This window comes from Microcaecilia unicolor, chromosome 2 (genome assembly GCF_901765095.1).
Source record: "Microcaecilia unicolor chromosome 2, aMicUni1.1, whole genome shotgun sequence".
NCBI lineage: Eukaryota > Metazoa > Chordata > Amphibia > Gymnophiona > Siphonopidae > Microcaecilia > Microcaecilia unicolor.
Window position 1 is genome coordinate 448,477,525 of NC_044032.1, and position 24,546 is coordinate 448,502,070.

Consider the following 24,546-nt stretch of genomic DNA (forward strand, 5'->3'; position numbering starts at 1 on the left):
AGGCAAAACACATAGTAAAAAAAAATTTAGGCATATTAAAAGCAAGAAGCCAGCAAAAGAATCAGTTGGACTGCTAGATGACAGAGGGGTAAAAGGGGCACTTGGGGAACACAAAGCCTTAGTGGAGAAATTACATGAATTCCTTGCTTCGGTCTTCACTGAGGAAGATTTGGGAGAGATACCGGTGCCAGAAATGGTATTCAAAGCTAACAAGTCAGAGAAACTGAATGAACGGAATCTCTATAAATCTGGAAGATGTAATGGCGCAATTTGACAAATTGAAGAGTAGCAAATTGCCTGGACTGGATGGTATTCATCCCAGAGTACTAGAATTGAAAAATGAACTTGAAGAACTATTGTTAGTAATATGTAATTTATCTTTAAAATCAAGCATGGTACCAGAAGATTGAAGGGTGGCCAGTGTAACACCGATTTTTAAAAAAAGGTTCAAGAGGTGATCCAGGAAATTAGACCAGTGAGCCTGACATTGGTGCTGAGCAAAATGGTGGAGACTTGACTATGCTCTGTAATTTTGTACTTTATAATAAAGCATGGATTTAGTGAAGGGAAATCTTGCCTCACCAATCTGTTACATTTCTTTGAAGGGGTGAACAAACATGTGAATAAAGGTCAGCCAGTTGATATTGTGTGTCTGGATTTTCAAAAGGTGTTTGACCATCAGGCTTATTTTCAAAGCACTTTGGGAGGCTAAGTTCCATAGGTTTCTATGGAACTTTGGGAGGCTAAGTGCTTTGAAAATATGCCTCAAAGTACCTCATGAAAAACTCCAGAGGAAATTGGGGAGTCGTGGGATAGGAGAGCAGGGTTAAATGGTCGGTATTCTTAATGGAGAAGGGTAGATAGTGGGGTTCCCTAGGGTCTGTGCTGGGACCGCTGCTTTTTAACATTTATAAACAAACAAACAAAAAAAAGACATCTCTGGGCCACAAGGAATGCCTTGTGTAACAATAAATTGGGTCCCTTTCGCAATCCCAGAGAAACAAAATTAGAAAATACTAAGATGTTGGCTCGCACTGGAATGCTTTTCCAATAATAGGGCAAAAATAAGTCAAAATGTTTCTCCAAAAGGAACGAACTTGCTCACAATTCCAAAACATGCACCAAAGTTGCACGAGTAGCCCCATATTTAGGGCAAGCAGTTGGAAGTGGAGAAAAATAAAACCGCAAAAGCAATTTGTACTGCTGTTCCTGTAAATGTACAGACCAAGAAATTAATTTAAGATGTTTCATAAATGATGACAAGCCTTCACTGTGTAACATGTTCCTCTGGAAGCAGTTCCGTATTCCACAGCGAAGCTAACTGCTCATAATCCCACGTAAGGGCAAGGCTGCTCAAGCTGATTTGGAAGACAGTCGGTTCTTCTTTGTACGGGTAAGCATTAAAGTTTCCACTAACAAGTCCACTGCATTCTCACCCAAGGAAGTGTAACCAGTCTGTGAGCTGCAAACAACCCCCCTTGTTAGAGCTCTGCAAAAGGTTTTAGTAACATAGTAGATGACAGCAGAAAAAGACCTGCACGGTCCATCCAGTCTGCCCAACAAGGTAAACTCATATGTCCTGCTTTTTGTTTATACCTTAACTTGATTTCTATCTGCCATTTTCAGGGCACAGACCGTAGAAGTCTGCCCACCACTAGCCCCGCCTCCCACCACCGGCTCTGCCACCCAATCTCCGCTAAGCTTCTGAGGATCCCATCCGTTCCTTCTGAACAAGATTCATTTATGTTTATCCCACGCATGTTTGAATTCCTTTACCATTTTCATCTCCACCACCTCCCGCAGGAGGGCATTCCAAGTATCCACCACTTTCTCCGTGAAAAAATACTTCCTGACATTTTTCTTGAGTCTGTCCCCCTTCAATCTCATTTCATGTCCTCTAGTTATACCGCCTTCCCATCTCCGGAAAAGGTTCATTTGCGGATTAATACCTTTCAAATATTTGAACATCTGTATCATATCACCCCCCTGTTTCTCCTTTCCTCCAGGGTATACATGTTCAGGTCAGCAAGTCACTCCTCATACGTCTTGTAACGCAAATCCCATACCATTCTTGTAGCTTTTCTTTGCACCGCTTCAATTCTTTTTACATCCTTAGCAAGATACGGCCTCCAAAACTGAACACAATACTCCAGGTGGGGCCTCACCAACGACTTATACAGGGGCATCAACACCTCTTTTCTTCTGCTGGTCACACCTCTCTCTATACAGCCTAGCAACCTTCTAGCTACAGCCACTGCCTTGTCACACTGTTTTGTCGCCTTCAAATCCTCAGACACTATCACCCCAAGATCCCTCTCCCCGTCCGTACATATCAGACTCTCACCACCTAACACATAGTCTCCTGTGGATTTCTACTCCCTAAGTGCATCACTTTGCATTTCTTCGCATTGAATTTTAATTGCCAAACCTTAGACCATTCTTCTAGCTTCTGCAGATCCTTTTTCATGTTTTCCACTCCCTCCCGGGTGTCCACTCTGTTACAAATCTTAGTATCATCCGCAAAAAGTGCTCGCCCCGGTATCTCCAGAGGACTTTTTCAGGAAGCCCGTCGGTACCGCCCGGGCAAGTCAGGCTCCTCTGCCCCCTCTTCCTTCAAGAGGAACTTCTCCCCCAAGCAGCATTCCTTTCGCAGAGACCGCCGTCCCGGAGGTGCGCCCTCTGGTCCTCCCCCAGGGTCTCGTACCCAATGACGGAGTCCTGGTCCATGGCCCAGTGCAGATTGGAGGACGCCTGTCCTCGTTTCTGGGCGAATGGACCAGGGTAACTTCAGACGCTTGGGTGCTGGAAGTCATCAGAGACGGCTACAAGCTAGAGTTCTGCCGACCCTTAAGAGACGGGTTTGTACTCTCTCCCTGCAAGTCTCCGGTCAAAGCTGTGGCAGTGCAGCAGACCTTGGACAATCTGATCCGCCTGGGTGCGGTCGTTCCGGTGCCAGAAAATCAGCTTGGCAAGGGACGTTACTCCATTTACTTTGTGGTACCAAAGAAAGGAGGTTCTGTACGGCCTATCCTCGACCTCAAAGGGGTCAATCGGGCCTTGAAAGTTCGGCACTTTCGCATGGAGACTCTCCGCTCTGTTATAGCGGCAGTGAAGGCAGGGGAGTTCCTGGCATCCTTGGACATCAAGGAAGCGTACTTGCATATTCCCATCTGGCCTCCTCATCAACGCTTTCTGCGTTTTGCAGTCCTGGGCCGACACTTCCAGTTCAGAGCCCTCCCGTTCGGGTTGGCTACTGCTCCGCGGACCTTCTCCAAAGTAATGGTGGTCATCGCGGCCTTCCTGCGAAAGGAAGGAGTACAAGTCCATCCTTATCTGGACGACTGGTTGATCCAAGCCCCCTCTTATGCAGAGCGGCAAAGCTGTGGACCGGGTGATTGCTCTTTTGAGCTCCCTGGGGTGGATCATCAACTGGGAGAAAAGCCAGCTGCGCCCGACTCAGTCCCTGGAGTATCTGGGAGTTCGATTCGACACCCAAGTGGGCAGAGTGTTCCTGCCGGACAATCGGATTGTCAAACTTCAGGCTCAGGTGGACCAGTTCCTAGTAGCCTCTCCTCTTCGGGCTTGGGACTATGTGCAGCTGTTGGGCTCTATGACGGCCACGATGGAAGTAGTGCCCTGGGCCAGGGCTCATATGAGACCACTACAACACTCTCTGCTGCAGCGCTGGACTCCGGTGTCGGAGGATTATGCTGTGCGCCTTCCCTTGGACCCAGCAGTGCGCAAGGCGCTGAGCTGGTGGCTGAAGACAGACAAGTTGTCTGTAGGGATGCCTCTTGTGACCCCGGAGTGGATTGTCGTCACGACGGACGCCTCTGACGGGCTGGGGAGCCCACTGCTTGGGAAGGACAGCACAGGGGCTCTGGTCTCCTGCAGAGGCAAAGTGGTCTATCAACCTCCTGGAACTCAGAGCCATTCGGTTGGCGCTTTTGGAGTTCCTCCCGTACTGGCGTTGAAGCCAGTACGGGTCCTGTCGGACAATGCCACGGCTGTGGCCTATGTCAACCGCCAGGGAGGTACCAAGAGCGCCCCTCTAGCCAAGGAAGCCATGAATCTATGCCAGTGGACGGAAGCGAACCTGGAACAGCTGTCAGCGGCCCACATTGCCGGAGTCATGAATGTCAAGGCGGACTTTCTCAGTCGCCATACCTTGGATCCCGGAGTGTGGCAGTTATTGGCTCAGGCGTTCTTGGACATCACGAAGCGCTGGGGCCAGCCGAGCCTAGATCTGATGGCGTCATCGGCCAATTGCCAAGTACCGCGCTTTTTCAGCAGAGGACTGGACCCTCGATCTCTGGGAGTAGATGCTCTTCTCCAACAGTGGCCGACACAGGAGCTTCTCTATGTGTTCCCGCCCTGGCCCATGTTGGGCAGGGTACTAGACCGGGTGGCAAAGCATCCAGGCCGAATAACCCTGGTGGGTCCGGACTGGCCCAGACGTCCCTGGTATGCGGACTTGATAAGGCTATCAGTGGATGACCCTCTGTGGCTGCCAGTGGAGCAGGGCCTGTTGCATCAGGGTCCCGTGGTGATGGAGGATCCCTCCCCCTTTGGTCTTACGGCCTGGCTATTGAGCGGCAGCATCTGAGGAAGAAGGGCTTCTCAGACAAGGTCATCGCCACTATGCTGAGAGCGAGGAAGCGCTCTACTTCTACTGCTTACGCCAGGGTTTGGCGTACCTTTGCAGCGTGGTGTGAAGCAGGCTCACTTTCTCCCTTCACTGCTCCAATTTCTTCAGTGCTGGCGTTCCTGCAAGAAGGTCTGGAGAAGGGACTGTCGCTCAGTTCCCTTAAAGTCCAGGTGGCGGCTTTGGCTTGCTTCAGGGGCCGCCTGAAGGGTGCTTCCCTGGCTTCGCAGCCAGATGTGGTACGTTTTCTCAAGGGAGTTAATCACCTGCGCCCTCCTCTGCACTCAGTGGTGCCTGCGTGGAATCTCAACCTGGTGCTAAGAGCATTGCAGAAGCCGCCTTTTGAACCCTTGTCGAGGGCATCTCTGAAAGACCTGACGTTGAAAGCAGTCTTTTTGGTGGCTATCACTTCAGCCAGAAGAGCTTCCGAGCTCCAGGCACTCTCATGTCGAGAGCCTTTTCTGCAGTTCACTGAGGCAGGAGTGACTATTCGCACAGTGCCTTCCTTCCTGCCCAAGATTGTTTCTCGCTTCCATGTGAATCAGCAGCTCTGTCTCCCTTCCTTTCGTAGGGAGGACTACCCAGAGGAATACTCTGCTCTCAAATATCTGGATGTGAGACGAGTCATCATCAGATACTTGGAAGTGACCAATGATTTCCGGAAATCGGATCATCTGTTTGTCCTGTTTGCAGGTCCTCGTAAGGGTCTGTAGGCTGCTAAGCCTACAGTGGCAAGATGGGTCAAGGAAGCCATTGCAGCGGCTTATGTGACCGCGGGGAAGGTGCCGCCTATTCAGCTGAAGGCTCACTCCACTAGAGCTCAGGCGGCCTCGATGGCAGAGGCCGGGTCCGTCTCCTTGGAAGAGATATGCAAGGCGGCAACTTGGGCATCGGCCCATACCTTCTCCAAGCATTATCGCTTGACTGTGGCTGCTCGGGCGGAGGCCCGGTTTGGAGCTTCAGTGTTGTGGTCAGGGATTTCAATGTCCCGCCCTGGGTGAGTACTGCTTCGGTACATCCCACCAGTCTATGGATTGATCAGCATGATGATATGGAAGGTAAAATTATGTATCATACCTGATAATTTTCTTTCCATTAATCATAGCTGATCAATCCATAGCCCCTCCCAGATATCTGTACTGTTTATATTCGGGTTGCATTTCAGGTTCAAGTTTAGTCTTCAGTTACTGTTCAGGAGGACTTCGTGTTCAAGTTTTTTCAATTGGATTCTTCAAGAGTTGAGACGAGTTTGTGTTACAGTGAGCTGCTGCATTCCTCTCCCCTCCGTTTTACGGGGCTGGATTGAGACATAAATTCTGCCGGCGCTCCCTCCCGCTTCGTGGGCTGTAGGGCAGCTTTGTACCCCTCCCGCTTCGGCGGTGTTAGGGTCAGTCAGCTCCTCCCGCGGTTGCGGTTGCAGGATAAGCCAGATCCCCCCGCATCGGCAGGGTGGTGTCCCTCCCCCGCTCCGCGGGGATGAGCTGGACGGATTCCCCTCCCCCACTTGTGTGGGGATGAGCTGGGTTAATTCCCCTCCCCCGTTTCGGCGGTGGTGAGCTGGGCAGAGTGTCCCTTTGTGGGTGTAATTCTCTAAGTGCTGAGTCCTGCGGATGGAGCTTTGATATCGACATACTGAGGAATTTCCGGCAGCACATGACCACATATAGGGAGGCAAAAGCTTTGCTCTCTATCTCCACCTGCTGGTAGATGGACACAACCCACCAGTCTATGGATTGATCAGCTATGATTAATGGAAAGAAAATTATCAGGTATGATACATAATTTTACCTTCTCCGTGATACAAAGGATTTGTAGACTGTGAGCAAGAATCAAGTCTCAAAAGAGAGCGTGCTTGTCCCGAACTGAACGTGCATTGAGGAGACCCATCACAGGAGGAGACGGTGTAGCAAAAAGTGTATTATTGGAAAGTAGGTTTTTGGATGGCACATAGCTAAGATGTCTTACCTGTGTCCGGTAGAAGTATAGTGCAGGTCAAATGGGGGATATGTTGCGCTAAGCACATGGAGAAGAGGATGGAAAAAATTCAGAGGGCAAAAAAGACTTTTAAATAAGTATGCCATGATATTGAAAAATGGTGCGTACAAAGGAGCAAGTCCTGATTCTTATGTGCGCTCCTTCGGCGCACACATGCAGCATGTTCTTACGCGGCATGTGCCATTAGGGAGCTTGACTTTCAAGGAATGTACCAGTGACTTCACTTCTGGAAGCCATGGGCCGTCAGTAAGGGGGCGGGCTGCATTTGCAGCAGCCCTGGAGCACAGGGCTATCAAGGAGCCCAAAAGAGTTACACAGCGACAATCAGTAACAATCGGCAGCAAGGCACAAAATAAGTCCTTGTTTCTTCTACTGTATTGATGTTTACTTGTCATGGTAAATGGTATAGGGCTGTTTTTCAAGCATACATGTTGCTGTGTAACTCTTTCAGACTCCTTGATAGCCCTGCGCAACAGGGCTGCTCTGAATGCGGCCCTCCCCCTTACTGATGGCCTATGGCTCCCAGAAGCGACGTCACTTGCACATCCCGTGACAGTTTGTATAGTCTGGCCTCTGGAAATTTCCCTGGTAGTAGTAGTCTAATTATAGAAACTTCTGACACAAATTGTGATTATCAACACTTGTTACACACAGGATACATAATGCTATCATAATGGTGAGTAGAAGAGTTGATTTTACTCTGTGGTTGTATTATGCTGTGGTTCCTCTGCTCTAGAGGGAATCAGCTAGCTTGTCATTGATAATGATGGACAGGTGTGTGCTTGTTTTTTCTTTTGACAGGTGTTGGAAAGGTGTGGAATGTTGCAGGTCCAGTGGTAGTAATGTTTGTCTCCGGTGGTTTAGTGATGTTTAATCTAACATGTAAGTATTCCAGATGTGGGAGTGATAGATTACCCTTGCCATTCTCTGATGTGTTGTGTACTAAAACCTAGTTATGTGGAACATGGATGCTACTCACTTTTTACTGGCTAAGTTAGCATGCTGAACAAGCAAAAACATATTATTCTCCTTACCCTGGTAGAAGTGCTTGTGTGATGAGGTTCTTTACATCAGTCTACTAGAAGACTTCTATGTCATATCTCCATATCTGTCATGTCTTCTAGTTAACAGTTCATTTTCTCTGATCAGTTAATTCTGAAAGAAAAAAAGTATTACTAAGGACAGACTGTCTTCCCCTTTGCTTATGACATGCCAGACAGTAGGCTGTAAAGAGCAATTCAAGTAGCTGATATAAAGGATGGCTTAAAAATAAAATCCAATATTTGGAAATGCGTCTGTTTTCCACGTAAGTTTAGCATTAATATTCTCTTGCTCTCAATAAATTCAGATCCCTTCAATGTTATCTGGATAGGCAGTCTCTGCTTACTGTACTCTACACACTGGTGATGTCTCACTGATTACTGTAATTCTGTTTACTCTGGCCTTCCTCTCACCCAGCTTGTGCTTACAGTCCCTTAGAACATGGCCATGCATATTTTATGCTGTGTGCACTGATCCAATCATGTAACACCTCTATTGTACCACGAACACTGGTTTCCAGTATCAGTGTAGATTCAATTCAGACTTCTTACTCTCACACAGGTCACTCCATTCAGGCCACCTACCTTGATTCCCTGCATACCCCATACTCCATCTCCTGTTTGGTGCATTCCTCCCAGTACTTTCGTTTAACAATCCCCTCAATCCACCTTGCTTGTCTGGATAGTACCCATTCTTGTGGTTTAAAGTGGCCCTAAAGTCTTCTCTTTTTGGGCCTATGGGAGACCATGATTCTGGGCAGCCCATTGGTTTGGGATAATGTGTGTGCTTGCTTCACTTTTTTTTTTTTCTTTTTGCCCCTTCCCTAGTTTTCTCCGAGTTTTGCCATACTCTTTGTATCCTGCTTTTCCTGTGCTCTGTTCTTCTTTCCTGTCCTTTCAGTTACTTTCATTCCTTTCTTGCCTTGTTGTAGACTGTACACTGCTCTAATGTGTTTGCTTGCAAGAGATGGGTAGAGTAAGGTGTGTATTAAACATTAGTACTGTACAACCTTGAGATAAAAATTTTATTGTACATCTTTTTTCCTCGTACATCCAGGCTCCAAATCCCTATCCTCACTTGCCAGTATAACACACTGTACAGACAGCTTGCCCATCCTTCTCGATCAGTGCTGACCTCATATGCTTAACTGCTCTGGAGAACTCTATAGGACAACTGATTTTTGCAATTCACTGGCGGGCCAGTGTTCAGCACTTACCATAGTTTTATGGGGAGCAGTCAGGGTCTTTGATGCACTAGGGCACAATGGCGCAGTTTCTGCATGTGGGAAATAGAGAGAGAAGATCTGGAAGGGTCTTGGAAACCTGAGATGGCTGATCATGATGGATGACAAGGGTCATTGTTGTGGATCTCTCGTTTCAGATTTGAATCTCTGCGGTATAGCTGCTTATTTACGATTGGTGATTGGTATCTCCATAGCTGTTCCAGTGGTTCTCATTGCTGCTTTGACTTTCTGTTATTGCTGTAAGTTCTCTGAATGGGGTGTTACATTTTTTCTCATGTTACAAAGCTTCTTGTGTAGAACTGCTAAGTAAAAGTATTCAGTTACACAGCATAGTATTTTAAAAACAATTTGTAGTACAGCTCTAATTGCTGAAACTTGTGCTGTTTGTTTAAAAGAATTTATGTACCACCTTGGTAATGTGAATGAGGGTGGGGCCCACAGCCCAAGTAAGACAGAACCACATAGCAGTTGCAGACAGAGAAAAATAACACTTTTATTAAAGCTGTAGGTCAGGGACCCTGTTCCATTCACAGGTAGGAGAAAAAGGCAACACAAAACCAATTCATAATGCAATGTCATCGTGTGGCCTGCTCCTGCAGGGAATAAAAGACAAGAAGCAGACTTGAAGAAAATGCAGTCTTTAATAAATTATGATAAAGCTCCCAGGGTTCACAATCAGATGCCCGACATGGCCATGTTTCGCAAAGAGTATAGGCTGCGTCAGGGGCAGGGCATAAAGAACTATGCTAAACAACACAGAAATAAAATCAGTAATAGGTTCAACCAATCCACAAATAAATAAGCAGATATAAAAATATAAAACACATGTGCATCTTTATAAAAGCTTGCTTAGTGCTGAATGAATGTTAAAATGAAAGTTTTTATTTATTTTTCATTTTTATTTAAGACAATTTACAATAATTCACCAAAGATGACTTTGTCAAGCAATATGCCATGATTTACAAAGAAACAAAATATTTAGGGATACTTCCCTCATCTACAAAGATTTTTACAGGCATTAATCGAGTAAAAAGGGAGACTGATCAATACACCATACCTGAGAGGAGGTATAAAGAAAGAAATTTAGAAGAAGAGAAAAAAGGAAAGCCAAGATTAACTGTATCATAACACTCAATTAAGTCCAAAAGTCATTACAAGTCAGGTTTTAGGAGCTCTTGCATCCAAAAAAGAACGAAGTTGTGAAGGTTCAAAGAAATGGAAACTAACGTTATCAGTCTGTAATACGCATTTACATGGGAAACTTAACTGAAATTTAGCATCCAAATTCAAAGCTTCCTGTTGCATAGACAGATATTTCTTCCTTCTTTCCTGTGTCCATCTGGAGACGTCCGGAAATATCTGAATCTTTTCTCCCATAAAAGTAACTGGAGCAGATTATCTCAGAAAAAGTCAAAGCAAAGCTTCTTTGTCTTGAAGAAATACAAAAGAGACCAATAAGGTGGCTTGAAAATCCACCTCATCTTGTGATCTCTCTAAAAGAGCTGAAATGTTTAAGCTATCAGAAGATAAATCCGCCGCTACTTGACCTTTTAATCTGGCTTCACGGATAGATGAAATTGGTAGATAATAGAGTTTTTGTAATGGGGGAAGCCCGTTTTCAGGATATTGAAGAACTTCTTTAAAAAATTTATGAAATAAGTCCCGTGAGGAGCTTAACAGAAGGAAAATTTAATAATCTCAAGTTCAATGATCTAGCTCCATTTTCTAAGTTGAACTACGTTTGCATCTTGTAGCAGTTTGCTTTCTATTTCTTTTACTTGGGATAAAGATAATTCACAATCTTTCATACTAGACTCCTGATGGGTTAGTCGAGATTGGAGTGTAAGCCACATTGAGCCTGCAAAAAGGTGGGATAATGTGGGATACAAATGCAATAAAATAAATAAATAAATTAAGGCATTCGACTTTGAATTGGAAACAAAGGTACAACAAACCTTATGCAGGGACTCCATAGCCGACCATAAAGACTCCAGTGTTACCTTTGCTGTTCTTACCAACGGTTGTAAAGCTGCCTCAGAACTAGGCCGCATTTCACCCACCATCAGCGTTCCAGGTATTAACTCTGTTTCTGACAAATTCAGCCCAACATCCGAAGGGGTAACTGAGAGGCTCCGATTTTCAGGGGCAACCCCCTCCTGGAGCGTCACTATCATGGGGAGACCGCTCCTTAGCCTGTTCAGAGACCCCAAATTCTGAGGTCTCGACGGGCATACTTCCCGACATGCTCATTTTTCCTGGAGCCCGCTGCCCTGGACTTCGCGGGCTAAGTGAAATCTCACTTTCCTGACCGGGACTCCTTTCTGTGCCGGTCAAAGGAGCGCCCTGCGATTCATTTGGCATTGCATACGCTGTGATCTGTGGCTTACGAAGAGTAGGGATCGTAGAGGGTAAGGAAGAAACTCCTGTAATCTTTCCCTTTCTCTTTGGCATTATTAGTTCAAGAAATGTTAAAAGGAAAAAAGATCCCCAGAGCTCAGCATAGCACGTCTGACCTCGACGCCATCTTGATCATTCTCCTAAAATGAAAGTTTAATAAAGTACCATAACATCACTACTAAAACAATGTACCAGCACTAAAAATGTGAACATTTAAAAGTAAACCACTAAATGCATAGAGAGAGTGGCTTACCCCTTTGGTTCAAACTTAAAAACTCCAATGTAGACCAATATAAAGAAATGATCAAATCTTTAAGCCAAACATCTAAACCCTAACTCTGGTCAGATTCCAGACAACTGTGGTAAAGAGCAAGTAAAATTACTGCTGAAATAGTTTCCTCACATGTGTGTCTTCCTGGGTCCGTTTGGAACAGTAAAGACAAATCTCTAATATTGGAACTGTTTGAATATTCATGTGGAGTAAAAAAAATCAACTGGGGGAGGAAGTGACGTCACGGAGGTGAATGGCTGCCTAGCCTGTTAGCTCCCGCACTCCCCCAACGTTAAGCAGCACCAAAAGCGCCATTCGAAAAAAAAAATAGACCAGCACCACATCTGAGGACGAGGTATAAATCGAGCTCCACAAAATGAGCAAAACCGCGGCGGCGGCACAGCGGGTAAGCGAAAAACCGCCGAAGAAACAAGCCGGGAAGAACCTCTCGCGCCCAGCTTCACCTGGCATGGCGGACTCAGAAGCGCCGGCTAAACACGTGGCGCCGAGTCCCGCGGCTAGAAGGGAGCATTCCCCAGCGGATTTGGCGAAATGCCTGGACGCGATTAGAGAGGAAATAAAGGCCTCCCGAGTTGAAATACTGGAGCACGTCGACGCTATAAGCCTGGACCTTAGGGAGCTGGGTGGCAGAGTAGAGACCATAGAGGAAAGGCTCGATGAACAGGAAGAGCAGCACAGCTTGATGAACTCACGCATTCTAAAGCAACAAGAACAATATGATGAACTTAAATATAAAATGGATGACCTTGAGAACAGAGGAAGAAGACACAATTTGAGGTTCCGGGGAGTCCCCGAAAGCGGAGATATGGAAGATATCCAACTGCTGGTGAGGAACCTATGTGAAAAAATTATGGGTGAGGCCTGGGACCCTAGTGCAGCAGCCATGGACAGAGCACACAGAGTGCAGGGCCAGAGACTTGAAAATAGACCCAGAGACATACTTGTGAGATTCACCTCTTATACATTTAAGGAGATGCTGTGGCAAAAAGCCCGGCAGCTTTCAACCCTGGAATACAATGAAGCCAGGATCTCAGTATTTCAAGACCTTTCGGTGTTTACACTGATGCAGAGAAGGGCTATGCGACCAGTGACTGAGGTACTGAACAAAGAAAAGATCGCTTACAGATGGGCCTTTCCATTTGCTATCTGCTTTGCGATCAAGGGGCAACAGTGCAGGACAAGGAAGGTGACAGATGCCTGGAAAAGCCTACATGAGGCAGGGTTGACAAAGTCGGAGACGGTGCCCACGGAGATGGCGGGGACAACAAAAGCACGCATGCAAAAGTGGAAGAGAGTCCCGGTGAATGAGAAGACAGCGAGACTTCAGACTTGAAAGCACAAAGAGGACTTTGGTCAAGAGTGGACTGTTCATAAGGTTTAACTTGAGGTTGAACGGAAGAGTGAATGCGTGAGAATGAAAGTTGCTTAATATGAGGTGAGCTGGTAGGGAGGAGGAGGAGGTGCTCAAATGCTGTATAATGGAATGGGGGGCACGTGTGAAGGAGGGGGACAGAACTGGGTGGGGCGTTGGCCTTTGCGGCCGCTTTCCTCTGGTTACCCATGCAATGCCAGAGGGTATTGTCTGGTGAGTGGATGTTAAAGGGGGGGGGAGGGAGGGAGGAAGAAAGTCAGAGGGGAGGCTGGGGAGGGGGGGTTGGGTATACACCTTTCTTAGAACATGCTGACAGAACAGAATTGTTAAATGGTGGGCTATAAATTTTTCACTTATAATATAAAGGGCTTAAATTCTCCTTATAAACGGCACGCCCTATGGCGTGAACTGCGTCTCGCGCAACCACAAGTGGTGTTTTTACAAGAAACACACCTTTTAAAAAAGCATGAGAAACTATTGTACTCTAAATGCTATCCACAGGTGGTGTGTGCTTCAGATGCCCTAGGAGTAAAAAAAAGAGGGGTAGCCATAATGTTCCACAAAAATACCACAGTCCAGATCTTACACACTAGAAGAGATAGGGAGGGCAGATTCCTGTTTTTACATATTAGGTTGGAACAGGAGGAGTATACACTGGTTAGCGTATACGCGCCCAACGAAAGACAGGAGCGTTTTTTCCGGCACCTTCAGAAGGAGCTGCAGGCCTTTGCCAGAGGGAAGCTGATAGTGGCCGGGGATTTTAACGCGACCATGAAGCCTGGCCTGGATAGATCGACTCCTCCTTCCCAGACAGACTGTAGAATTGCTAGAGCATTAAATAACCTTGTTGAGGGGATGGGGCTGTACGATGGGTGGCGCTTGAGGAATCCCAGAGGGAGAGATTTTACTTTTTTTTCCCAAGTGCATCACACTTACTCCAGATTGGACTACATTTTTCTTGACAAAACGTTATCGGAAGGGGGGGAAGAATCTGAGATAGGTCATACCACAATATCGGACCATGCCCCGGTCTGGCTTGCTGTTCCTTCCCTGAAGGAGGAGGAGCGAGATAAAAGATGGACATTTAACAACAACTTGCTGCAGGATCCTGAAACAGTAGCTAGTTTTATCCCCTTACTTAGAGAGTACTTTGATATCAATCTGGACTCGGGGCCTACATTGGGTACCGTGTGGGATGCATTCAAGGCAGTCTCAAGAGGACATTTCATTAAGTGTGCCAGTCAGAATGCCAAAGTACATCGCCAGAGGCTGGTACGTTGCATGGATAGACTGGCTACACTGGAAGATAAGTACAAAATTTCAGGTTCAGTAGCTGATTATCGAAAATTGCAGGAGGTGAGATTAGAAATAGCGGGGCTACATGAGGATAGTTTGAAGTTTGTGAGTGCAAGGATGAAACAGGTTCACTACGCTTGCACTGACAAACCTGGACGCCTGCTAGCTAACAAATTGAGACAGCTGAGAGCAGATCGACATATTTTAAGAATTAGAGATGCAGGGGGGGGCATAACGCACAAATCAGCACAGATAAGGGATAGCTTTGCCCAATACTATGAGAACCTCTACAGAGAGGATGCCACAGTACAGACGGGGGAAATAGAGGGATACTTACAGGCTAGGGGGCTAGCGGCTCTCTCTGATACACAAAGGAGAGAGTTGGAGGACCCAGTGGCGGTAAAGGAGGTGATAGAAGTAGTCAAAGCATTACCAAGGGGGAAGGTGCCGGGATTAGATGGCTTCACGAATGAGTTCTTTAAGGCATACGTGACGGAATTAGCGCCTTACCTGACGATGATAATCAATGCTGTCAGGGAGGGGGCACCGTTCCCCAGGTCTATGATGGAAGCATGGGTGGCGGTAATACCAAAACCAGGCAAGGATCATATTGAATGTGCCTCATATAGACCCATTTCGATCTTGAATACAGATGTCAAAATCCTGGCCAAGGTGCTGGCTAACCGTCTGGGGAGGGTGCTCCCCAGTTTGATCCATCCGGACCAAGTGGGATTCATAGCCAAGAGACAGGCCATGGATAATATACGCCGCACAATAGACCTTATATACACAACGCAGAAAAAAGCAAGGCCCGCAGTGCTACTCGGTCTGGATGCAGAGAAGGCGTTTGACCGGGTGCACTGGGGGTATTTAGATAGGGTCCTGCATAGAGTGGGAATTGGACAGCATTTTAGAGCCTGGATCCAGGCCTTATACTCCTTGCCGAGGGCTTGTGTGCGAGTAAACGGGGGGAATTCAGTGACATTCGCTTTGGGGCGCGGAACTAGACAGGGGTGTCCGCTGTCTCCATTACTGTTCGCCCTGGCGATGGAACCTCTGGCAGCAGCTATACGTGAGAATAACGATATTACTGGAGTGCAGGTAAGAGGGCAAGAGTATAAAATTGCGCTATTCGCAGATGATGTGCTGCTGTCACTTACCAACCCACTGGTCTCCTTGCCTAACTTAATGAAAGAAATAAGGGACTATACACGGGTCTCGGGTTACAAATTGAATGCCAGCAAGTCTATGGGCTTGGCTGTGGGGGTCCCACGGGGATTGATGGAGACATTGAAGACATCTTTTGCATTTAAATGGGAGAAGAATGCAATATGTTACTTAGGAGTCAAGATCACGAATGACCTATCAGGCCTTTTTGAAGCTAATTACCCAGCTCTGAAGAGGGAGGTGCAAACAGACTTAGACAGATGGGCTAATATGGGATTGTCGTGGTTCGGGAGGATCGCGGCGATTAAGATGAACATTTTGCCCCGTCTTTTATATTTATTTCAGGTTCTTCCATTAAAAATACCCCGAGCCTTTTTTTCTGGTCTCCAAGATAGGTTGATTCGCTTTATTTGGAATCAGAAAAGACCAAGGTTATCACGGGCTCTTCTTTACAAAAGTAGAAGGCTAGGGGGGCTGGGTGTGCCAAATCTGTTCTGGTACTATTGTGCAGCACAGACCAGAGCGGCGGTGGACTGGTTTAGGAAAGATAGTTATAAATTGTGGATTGACATTGAACAGGATTTAGTGGGATCACGGAAATTAGCCCATTTAATGTGGCTACCTCAGAAATATAGGGGAAGAGTTGACATGTTCCCGCCCACAGTACAGGCCACGTTCTATTACTGGGACCTTATGTTCATAGAACGTCAACCACCGGTATCGGGCTTAGCTCCCATAGCAGAAAACCCAATGTTTGAGCCAGGTATAGGAAACAACACCTTCAGGAGATGGGCAGAGCAGGGACTGGATTTGCTGGGACAGATGCATCAAGAGGAGAAAATAGTGCCTTTTGTACAGCTGGTGGACGATTTTGGGCTCAGGGAAACGGATCACTATGCTTACACACAAGTACAACACTTTTTGACAGCACAGGCATACAAAAGCAATCTGAAGCGGGATACGCACCCACTGGAGGAAATATGTGTAGACTCTAAGATCGAACGAGGGCTGATATCCTTCTTATACGCACAGTTGATGGCTACTGCCAGACCATATGTACAACATAGGAGGAGGTGGGAGCAAGAACTACATTTCACATTACCGGAGGCGGACTGGGTCACACTGGAGAAAAAGATTTTGAAATCAGCTCGAGCAGTGAATATGCAAGAGAACGCTATTAAAGTAATGTATAGATGGTATCTGACCCCGGTTCGATTGCACCACATGTATGCTAAAGTGCCTAAGGAATGTTGGAGAAATTGTGGGGGAGAGGGTACAATGGGGCACATTTGGTGGTCTTGTCCCAAAGCAAAGGCTTACTGGAAGGGGATACAAGCACGTACTCAGAAGTGGGTAGGTAAATCTGTGAGGTGGCATCCTCTAACCTTCTTATTTGGGCAGCGACCAATAGGTCTCACCTCAGATCAGTGGCTTCTGTTGAGAGGATCTCTGCACGCAGCCCGTTTGAATTTAGCACAACACTGGAAGTCACCTTTAGTACCCTCAATGGTGAGGTGGAACACTAAGGTGCGCTACATATGTGAAATGGAGAGATTGACTGCCCAGAGAGCGAAAACATTGCCTGCATGGGAAAGGGTGTGGGAACCCTTTCTAAAAAATTGTTCAGACTAATCAGTATGATGATAGAGCATTCGGGAAGGTGAGGGGGGAGGGGGAGTAGAATAAGGGAAGTTATAAGTTTAAAAAAATTTAAAAAAAACTTGGAGTAGAATTGGTGTTTATTCTAACATTGTCATTGACTGGATGGTATTACTGTTACACACTCATGTAAAGCTTGTTGGATACTGTACAATTGTATTGAGTCGTGCATTGAGTGAATATTGTATTGCTTTTGCAATGTTCAATAAAGACTTCTATAAAATCAAAAAAAAAAAAAATCAACTGAACCCTCAAAACATGCTTAAAAATTGTCAAAATTCTCACACATAAAATGTAATCTAAAACATTGCTAAAAAGTCCATGGTGGTGGAGAAAGCTTAAAAAATATTGGGGAACATGAAGCGAAAAAAATCAAAACCAAAACAGGTAAAAATAGTCCTGAGATGTTTAACAATCCATACTGACCAAATTGCTGAGAAAATAACTTAAAAACAGCTTAAAAACTAATAAAAATTGGTGGAACACATTGAGACTAATGCTATGTGTTCCAGTGATGTTGGTGTGTTTCAATGACATCATCAATGCATTCCAACCATAGAAGAACTCTCAACTACTTTAAAAACAGATTACCGTATTTTTCGGACTATAGGACGCACTTTTTTCCCCCCAAATTTGGGAGGAAAATGGGGGGTGCGTCTTATAGTCGGAAGGTAGATTTGGCTGGCTGGCAGGCCGCCCGCCCTCCGAGTTCCGGATCGCCTTCAGGGTTACCTCCTCCCCCCCCCCCAGCCCTGTCACCACTTCTCCCTACTCACGCGATCTTCCCTGGTGGTCTAGTGACGTCGGGGCAGGAAAGAGCCCCCTCTTTCCTGCCCAGCGCACTGCTCTCCATCCTCCTGTATGCAGCCTGACGGTCTCGGCGAGATTCAAAATGGCTGCCGAGACTTCAATTCTCGGCGGACATTTTGAATCTCGCCGAGACCGTCAGGCAGCAATGCATACAGGAGGATGGAGAGCAGCGCGCTGGGTAGGAAAGAGGGGGCTCTTTCCTGCCCCGATGTCACTAGACCACCAGGGAAGATCGCGTGAGTAGGGAGAAGTGGTGACAGGGCCGAGGGGAGGGCGGTCCCGAACTCGGAGGGAGGGATTCGGACAAGACGCACCAGAGCACCTGGGTTTTAGAGGAGGGAAAAAGGAAAAAATTTTTTTCCTATTTCCCTCCTCTAAAACCTAGGTTTGTCTTATGGTCCGGTACGTCTTATAGTCCGAAAAATATGGTAAAACTTGTGAAGATCATAAAAAAAAGAGCTAAAACCAATGAAGAACATCTCAGAACCTCACAAAATCACATAAATAAGATTATTACATCCTTAAAATGTTACTTAAAAAGTCTGAAAAAAATAATGTTAAAAACAGGTAAGCCATCCTCTAAACACCAAAACATAGAAGTTCTTCAGATAGAGGCACAGCAAAAATGCAAAGAAACGCACAGCCACAATACAAAATAGAAATGGTAATACTACTCCTAAAAGAACTAAAATGGCACAATAAATAATCAGTCGTAAGACAAGAACAGCAGTGCAACAACATCACAAAAAAAGGTAAAAGCAACCATAAAACAGCATCATACAAAAACTGAAAAATTTATTTCTTGATTTAAGCCTAGTGGTTAGGGTGGTGGACTTCGGTCCTGGGGAACTGAAGAACTGAGTTCAATTCCCACTTCAGGCAGCTCCTTGTGACTCTGGGCAAGTCACTTAACCCTCCATTGCCCCATGTAAGCCGCATTGAGCCTGCCATGAGTGGGAAAGCGCGGGGTACAAATGTAACAAAAAAAACAAACCCACCACTCAGCAGAAACAGCATATTATTCAGAAAATAAAAGGTTTTAAATTTATTCCTGAACCTCAGGGGATCAGACATTGCTTTCCAAACATGCCTGCACCCTAATCTGATTGCATAAGAGTCAATGCTGAAAAACAAACTACCTCCATTTTAGCTGCACAGTGGTTTCTACTATTATTTGGAAATGTGTTTTAATGGGGATTTCTTTTGCTGTTTGGGCCTGTCATTCTCTTACTCCTCTCTTGGGATTCCAGCACAATTGGTTTTGGCCCCTGTCCCCAGAGGGTTTTGCCCACTTCGCCTCTAATTCTATAAGAGGGCACCAGTGTTTCCGCGCCACTTGGAACGTGTACAAAACACTGTCACTTTTGTGGGCAAGTGTTTGCTTGCATGTGTTAAGTGGTAGTGAAATACCTATGTACTATTCTGTGTGTGCATAAGTGGTATAACATGTAAATGAAAGGGGTAGGGGCATTCGCATGGATGGAGCATGGGAAAGGAATGGGTGCTGTTGCCACAATGTGTGCAGCTTACAGAATATTTTCAGTAAGGCCAGAGGACGCAACCAACTCTGGGGGGATGCTGTGGGTGTTTGAGCACCCCCAATATTGCACAGATTCCTTGACTGTGTCCAATGAGAGGCCATTTCCATTGGGTTTAGCACCTCCAATTATTTTTGAAATGTTGGCACACCCTGGCTGCATTTAGGTGCCTGCAGTTACACCAGGCCTATGTACTTCACTGAACTGTTAAGAAAACAGGCATTTTCTATGTCCTATAGTTATACAAATGAGCATCAAGGGCTCGCTACACTGCTTATGTGGAACAGATATCCCCCCACCCCATAAGTCACATCATAAATTCATGTCTCAAACTCTTAGAGAGACTGAATTATTTTATTTACCGGCCCAGTTGTCAAATGGCAGCACATCACTGCATTCTGCACCTTTTCTGCTTGTTACTTGCTTGAACCATACCAAAAGAAGACAACTTAGAAATACCACTTTCATCCAAACTATGCTCATCGTAAGACCATAAGAGTTGTCTTACTGGGTCAGACCAATGGTCGGTCTAGCTAGCAGCCTGTTTCCAACAGTGTGGCCAATCCAGTTCACAAGTACCTGGCAGGATCAAAGAGTAACAGGATTCCAAGATGACCTATAAACAATAGCTTTCCACATATTTCTAAGTTGTTGGCGCTCTAGAAAGAGCAAATCAGTGACTTTTTGTGCAAAGGCACAACCTTAACTTGAAAGTGCACAATTGCTTATTTCATTGTTGAGAGATTTACATTACTGAGGTAGTCCACAGTGTCTGTAAAGCAGCTAGTTATTTGGCAACGGTGAGCCTGTTGCTGTTTCAGCAGTACACTTCCCAGAATGATTTTAGGGACCTCTCTAATGGCAGCTCACTCTAATTTTTATTGATTACATACAGATCGAAATTCTGAAGATAAAATCAGAAACTCTGAGGATCAAAATCCTGAGGAACTCCAAAGCTGTAAAGTGGCGGCAAAGCAGGAAGGACCGCACAGTGAGCCTAGTCTAATGGAGCAGGATGGTCACCGTAATGGGCCTCGGTTAGTGGAGCAGGGTGGACACTGCAATGAGAGTCTGCTACAGAACCACAGGTAGTGAGCCCTCACTGAAATTCCACTAATTATGCTTCAACATGGAATACGGGGAGGTGATTTCTTCCTTAGTGATGCAGTACTGTTGCCAGATCCTGGTGGTCTGCTTCAGTGATTAGCCTCATTGCAGTAACCTGCAACTCTGATCACATGGTCACAACTAGCATTAAGGAACAGTGTTTTAAGGGCTCTCTGTCATGTGGATGATGTATTTTATTACCAGCATCCAAAGTCTAAATAATTTTTTAAAACAAATCTATTTTAAAGTGTTATGATAAGAACAGGAATGCATTTAGCTATTTGGCATGGATTACTTGGCTTGCTGTAAACTAGTGATATTTTCTAGCCTTAGCCAAAGTGTAGTATTCTCTTATTCATGGGGGTTTTAAAGTTAACATTATTTTTGTATTTGGGTACTGTCTATACCAGTGATGGGCAACCTTTTGAGCTTGGTGTGTCAAAATTCGCCAAAAAACCGAGCATAACTCGGGTGGTGTGTCACTTCGAGAAAAAAACCATAATTTCGCGATATTTATAGTTTAAATAACAAAAATGTATAATTGTAATATAAAACTGTATTTAATAAACCAAAAACTAATTATTTAACTTACCTACTTAGTGACTTCTTTGTTCATCTGTCAGTCGGTTTCTTTTGTTGGTCTTGATATTATTTAACTTGTGTGGGGTGCCATGAACTAAGATAAGTGAGGGGGAGGGGGAATTCTTTAACTAATCTGCCTATTAGTGACTTTTTTGTTGCTGAATTTCATTGGCTAAATCTTCAATTGAAGGTTGGTATTTTGTACACTTCAAGCCCAAGCAAGCGCTACTAACTTCATCTGTCAATCTGTTTCTTTTGTTGGTTTTGATATTATTTAACGCTGAGAATAAGGTTTCACAAAAGTACGTAGAGGGAAAAATTGTGAGTAAAGCCATTGCTATATTTTTCAGGGTGCTAAAAGTGTCTGGTAATCGGATCCAGGCACTCCAAATTTCCTGGTAACTCAGATATTCTCTTAATAATTGCATCTTTATTCTGCATATCGTGAAATAGAACTGGTGCACATCTTAGGAGAGTTTCTTTAATAAATTCTCCCTCACTGAGTGCTTTTCCATGCTGAGCTATGGAGTGAGCAATGCTCAAACTTGCAGATGTTAAATTTGTAGAACCTTTTACAAATTTAAGGATGGACTTAGATTGGCTCTTATAAAAGTGTAGCTGCCTGGAAATGTATTCCTTCCTTTCATCCTCACTTTTTTTCAAGAGCTGGGAATGATTAGTTTCAAAATGTCTATTTATATTCCACGTTCTGCTTACTACCGTTTCAGTACATAGAACGCAAAATGATCTGCCATTTTTTTCTATAATGCCATACATCTCGGTCCATGTCTCTTGAAAGGGTCGGCTACTGCTACTACCACTTCCTTTACTTAACCTTGGTTTTTTATTTTTTGGGTTCTCCATCAGGAGGGCAGAGACAGAAGATAGAATTATAGATAGCCTGTTAGCCCTGCAGGCAATTAGGGGTTAACTAGCCTAACTGACCACCTTATGTAAATTAAGATGGCTGCCGCTATTTCTAATGGCGGGAAACGGCACCCATAGCACATGCCCTCGCCTCTCCCAGCCTCCCCCTCACCTATCTCAGTAATGATGGTCAATTACAAATCCACGACACCCCAGAACAGTAGATTGGATGATGGTTGCTGGTAATGGTGATCACAGGGCCCTCAGAGATGCGTCCCCCATAGCATTCCATTGCTCTCTGCTCCGCCGGCCGGAAGTGAGGTCAAAGATCCCCTAACGGCCGTGCAGGAGCCGGGGCAGAGGGAGCAGCAGGGAAGGAAGCCAATAGGAGCGCACACGGCACCCCCCCCAACGGGTAAACATGCACCGGGGGGGGGGTGATTTCGCCAGGGGGAGGAGGTCGCGCTGCACCGGGGGGGGGGGGGGGCGCATCGGCGATCCGCCCCGGGTGTCAGCAAGGAACTCCGCTGCTTCTCTGTATGCGGCCACATGCGGCCGCGTGTCACCGAAAATGGCTACGCGTGTCAGTACTGACACGCGTGTCATAGGTTCGCCATCAGGGGTCTATACTGATGAAGTATAGTACAAGGCAACCACCCAATTTAAAACACAAGCCAGTGAGAAGCAAGCTCTCTACAGAGACCCAAAAAGAAGAGAATGGCACACATCCTTGCAATATATCCAGCTACAAACTGTGCCAAAACATTTCACAAGACCCCCCAGTCATTCACAAAGGAAAAATATTCAACATAAAGGAATCCTTCACATGCTCATCTTCCAATGTAGTATATGTCATCCAGTGTAAAAAATGTGACAAAGGGTGCTATATTGGAGAAACAAGCCAGATGCTGACATATGATAGACATCATATGAAAAATGCCAGTGCCAACCAGGATGTTACCTCTGTGGGACAGCACTTCACAAAACCAGAACACTGTACTAATGATTCTCCGAGGACAAGCAGGCTGCTTGTTCTCACTGATGGGTGACGTCCACGGCAGCCCCTCCAATCGGAATCTTCACTAGCAAAGTCCTTTGCTAGCCCTCGCGCGGCCGTCTTCCCGCCCGAAACCGGCTCGAGCCGGCCAGTCTTCTTTCGTCCGCACTCGGTACGGCTGTGTTTTCGCCGTGTCGGGCCCCGGAGAGTCGACCTCGCGCGTCCTTTGACCAATCGACGTGTTTTTCTTCGGAAAATAGTTTAAACTCGTTCGGAAAGTGCTCCGCAAACCCCCTTGGGTTTCGTTTGCCCCTTCCTGTATTTCCAGTCTTTGCCCTGGTAAGTTTTCTTTCGTCGTCGGGGTAGGCCTATTTTCGGCCTCGGTCGAGATTTTTCTCCCTCAAAGTTTTTGGTGCTCATTTCCGTCATTTCGGATTTTGATTTCGCCGGCGTAATTTTTCCGCCCATGACATCGAAGCCTTCCAGCGGCTTCAAGAAGTGCACCCAGTGCGCCCGGGTTATCTCGCTCACTGACAGGCACGCGTCGTGTCTTCAGTGTCTGGGGGCCCAGCACCGCCCTCAGGCCTGTAGTCTGTGTTCCCTTTTACAAAGGCGGACTCAGGTAGCGAGATTGGCCCAGTGGAACGTTTTGTTCTCGGGCTCTTCGTCGGCATCGGCACCGGGGGTATCGTGTGCATCGACGTCTTCAGCGTCCAGAGCTTCATCCTCGGCTGCCAGTGCATCGAGTGCATCGAGGCATCGGCCCTCTGCATCGGCGCCGAGACATCGGATAGCTGCATCGACGTCGGTGGTACCGGGACCTCGTCTACTGATGTCGTCGGACGGTGGTGCATCGTCAGGAGTGCAGGTGAGGGCTGTCCATTCCCCTGCTGGTGGCGGTGAGCCTTCGGGTGGGTCTCCCCCTACCCTGAGGGCTCCTGCGGTACAGCCCCCCCGAGACCGACCTCCTTCGGCCTCGGCCCCGAGGAAGCGACGGTTGGATTCTACGTCCTCCTCGTCGGTGCCGGGGAGCTCCGGTGACATGCTTCGGAAGAAGTCGAAGAAGCATCGACACCGGTCTCCTCCCCGCGTCGGCACCGAGAGCTCTGGGTCGCCGAGGGAGTCGGCACCCAGCAGGCATCGGCACCGAGAGGACCGCTCACCCTCTGTTCAGGAGGTGTCGATGCGCTCCACTCTGGACAGGCCGGAACAGCCTCCTCGTCCGGAACAGGTTCTGACGTCGACGCCTGCATCGACCTCTATGCCTTTCTCTGCAGCCGCTCTGAACGAGAGCCTCCGGGCCGTTCTCCCAGAGATTCTGGGAGAGCTGTTGCGCCCTACCCCTCCGGTACCGGTGGCGTACCGGCGGTGCTTGCGCCACCGGTACCGTCGAGCGTGGCGCCGGCTGGCCCATCGCCCGAGGTGAGGTCTCCGGCGTCGGTACCGCATGCGGTGCCGGCTGCCATCGCCTCCCAGGAAGGCTCCCCGACTACGTCGGCGGAGGGAGCTTCGCCGATGCGGGCGAGGGAGTCTACCTC

General features: G+C 46.6%; 1 protein-coding gene across 4 annotated transcripts in view; it reads left to right on the forward strand.

Annotated features, from left to right (window-relative positions):
• Positions 1–21,021, forward strand: part of LOC115461233 (SLAM family member 5-like) — a 76,367-nt gene extending 55,346 nt beyond the window's left edge. For 3 of the 4 annotated variants that reach the window (XM_030190920.1, XM_030190919.1, XM_030190922.1), the window contains 3 exons: positions 7,442–7,522; positions 9,062–9,163; positions 20,351–21,021. In XM_030190920.1, coding sequence (XP_030046780.1) covers positions 7,442–7,522; positions 9,062–9,163; positions 20,351–20,547 — 380 coding nt within the window. In that variant the 3' untranslated portion in view covers positions 20,548–21,021. The remainder of the gene's footprint in view (positions 1–7,441; positions 7,523–9,061; positions 9,164–20,350) is intronic. The other variant, XM_030190921.1, reaches the window with a different exon arrangement.
• The last annotated feature ends 3,525 nt before the right edge of the window (positions 21,022–24,546 follow it).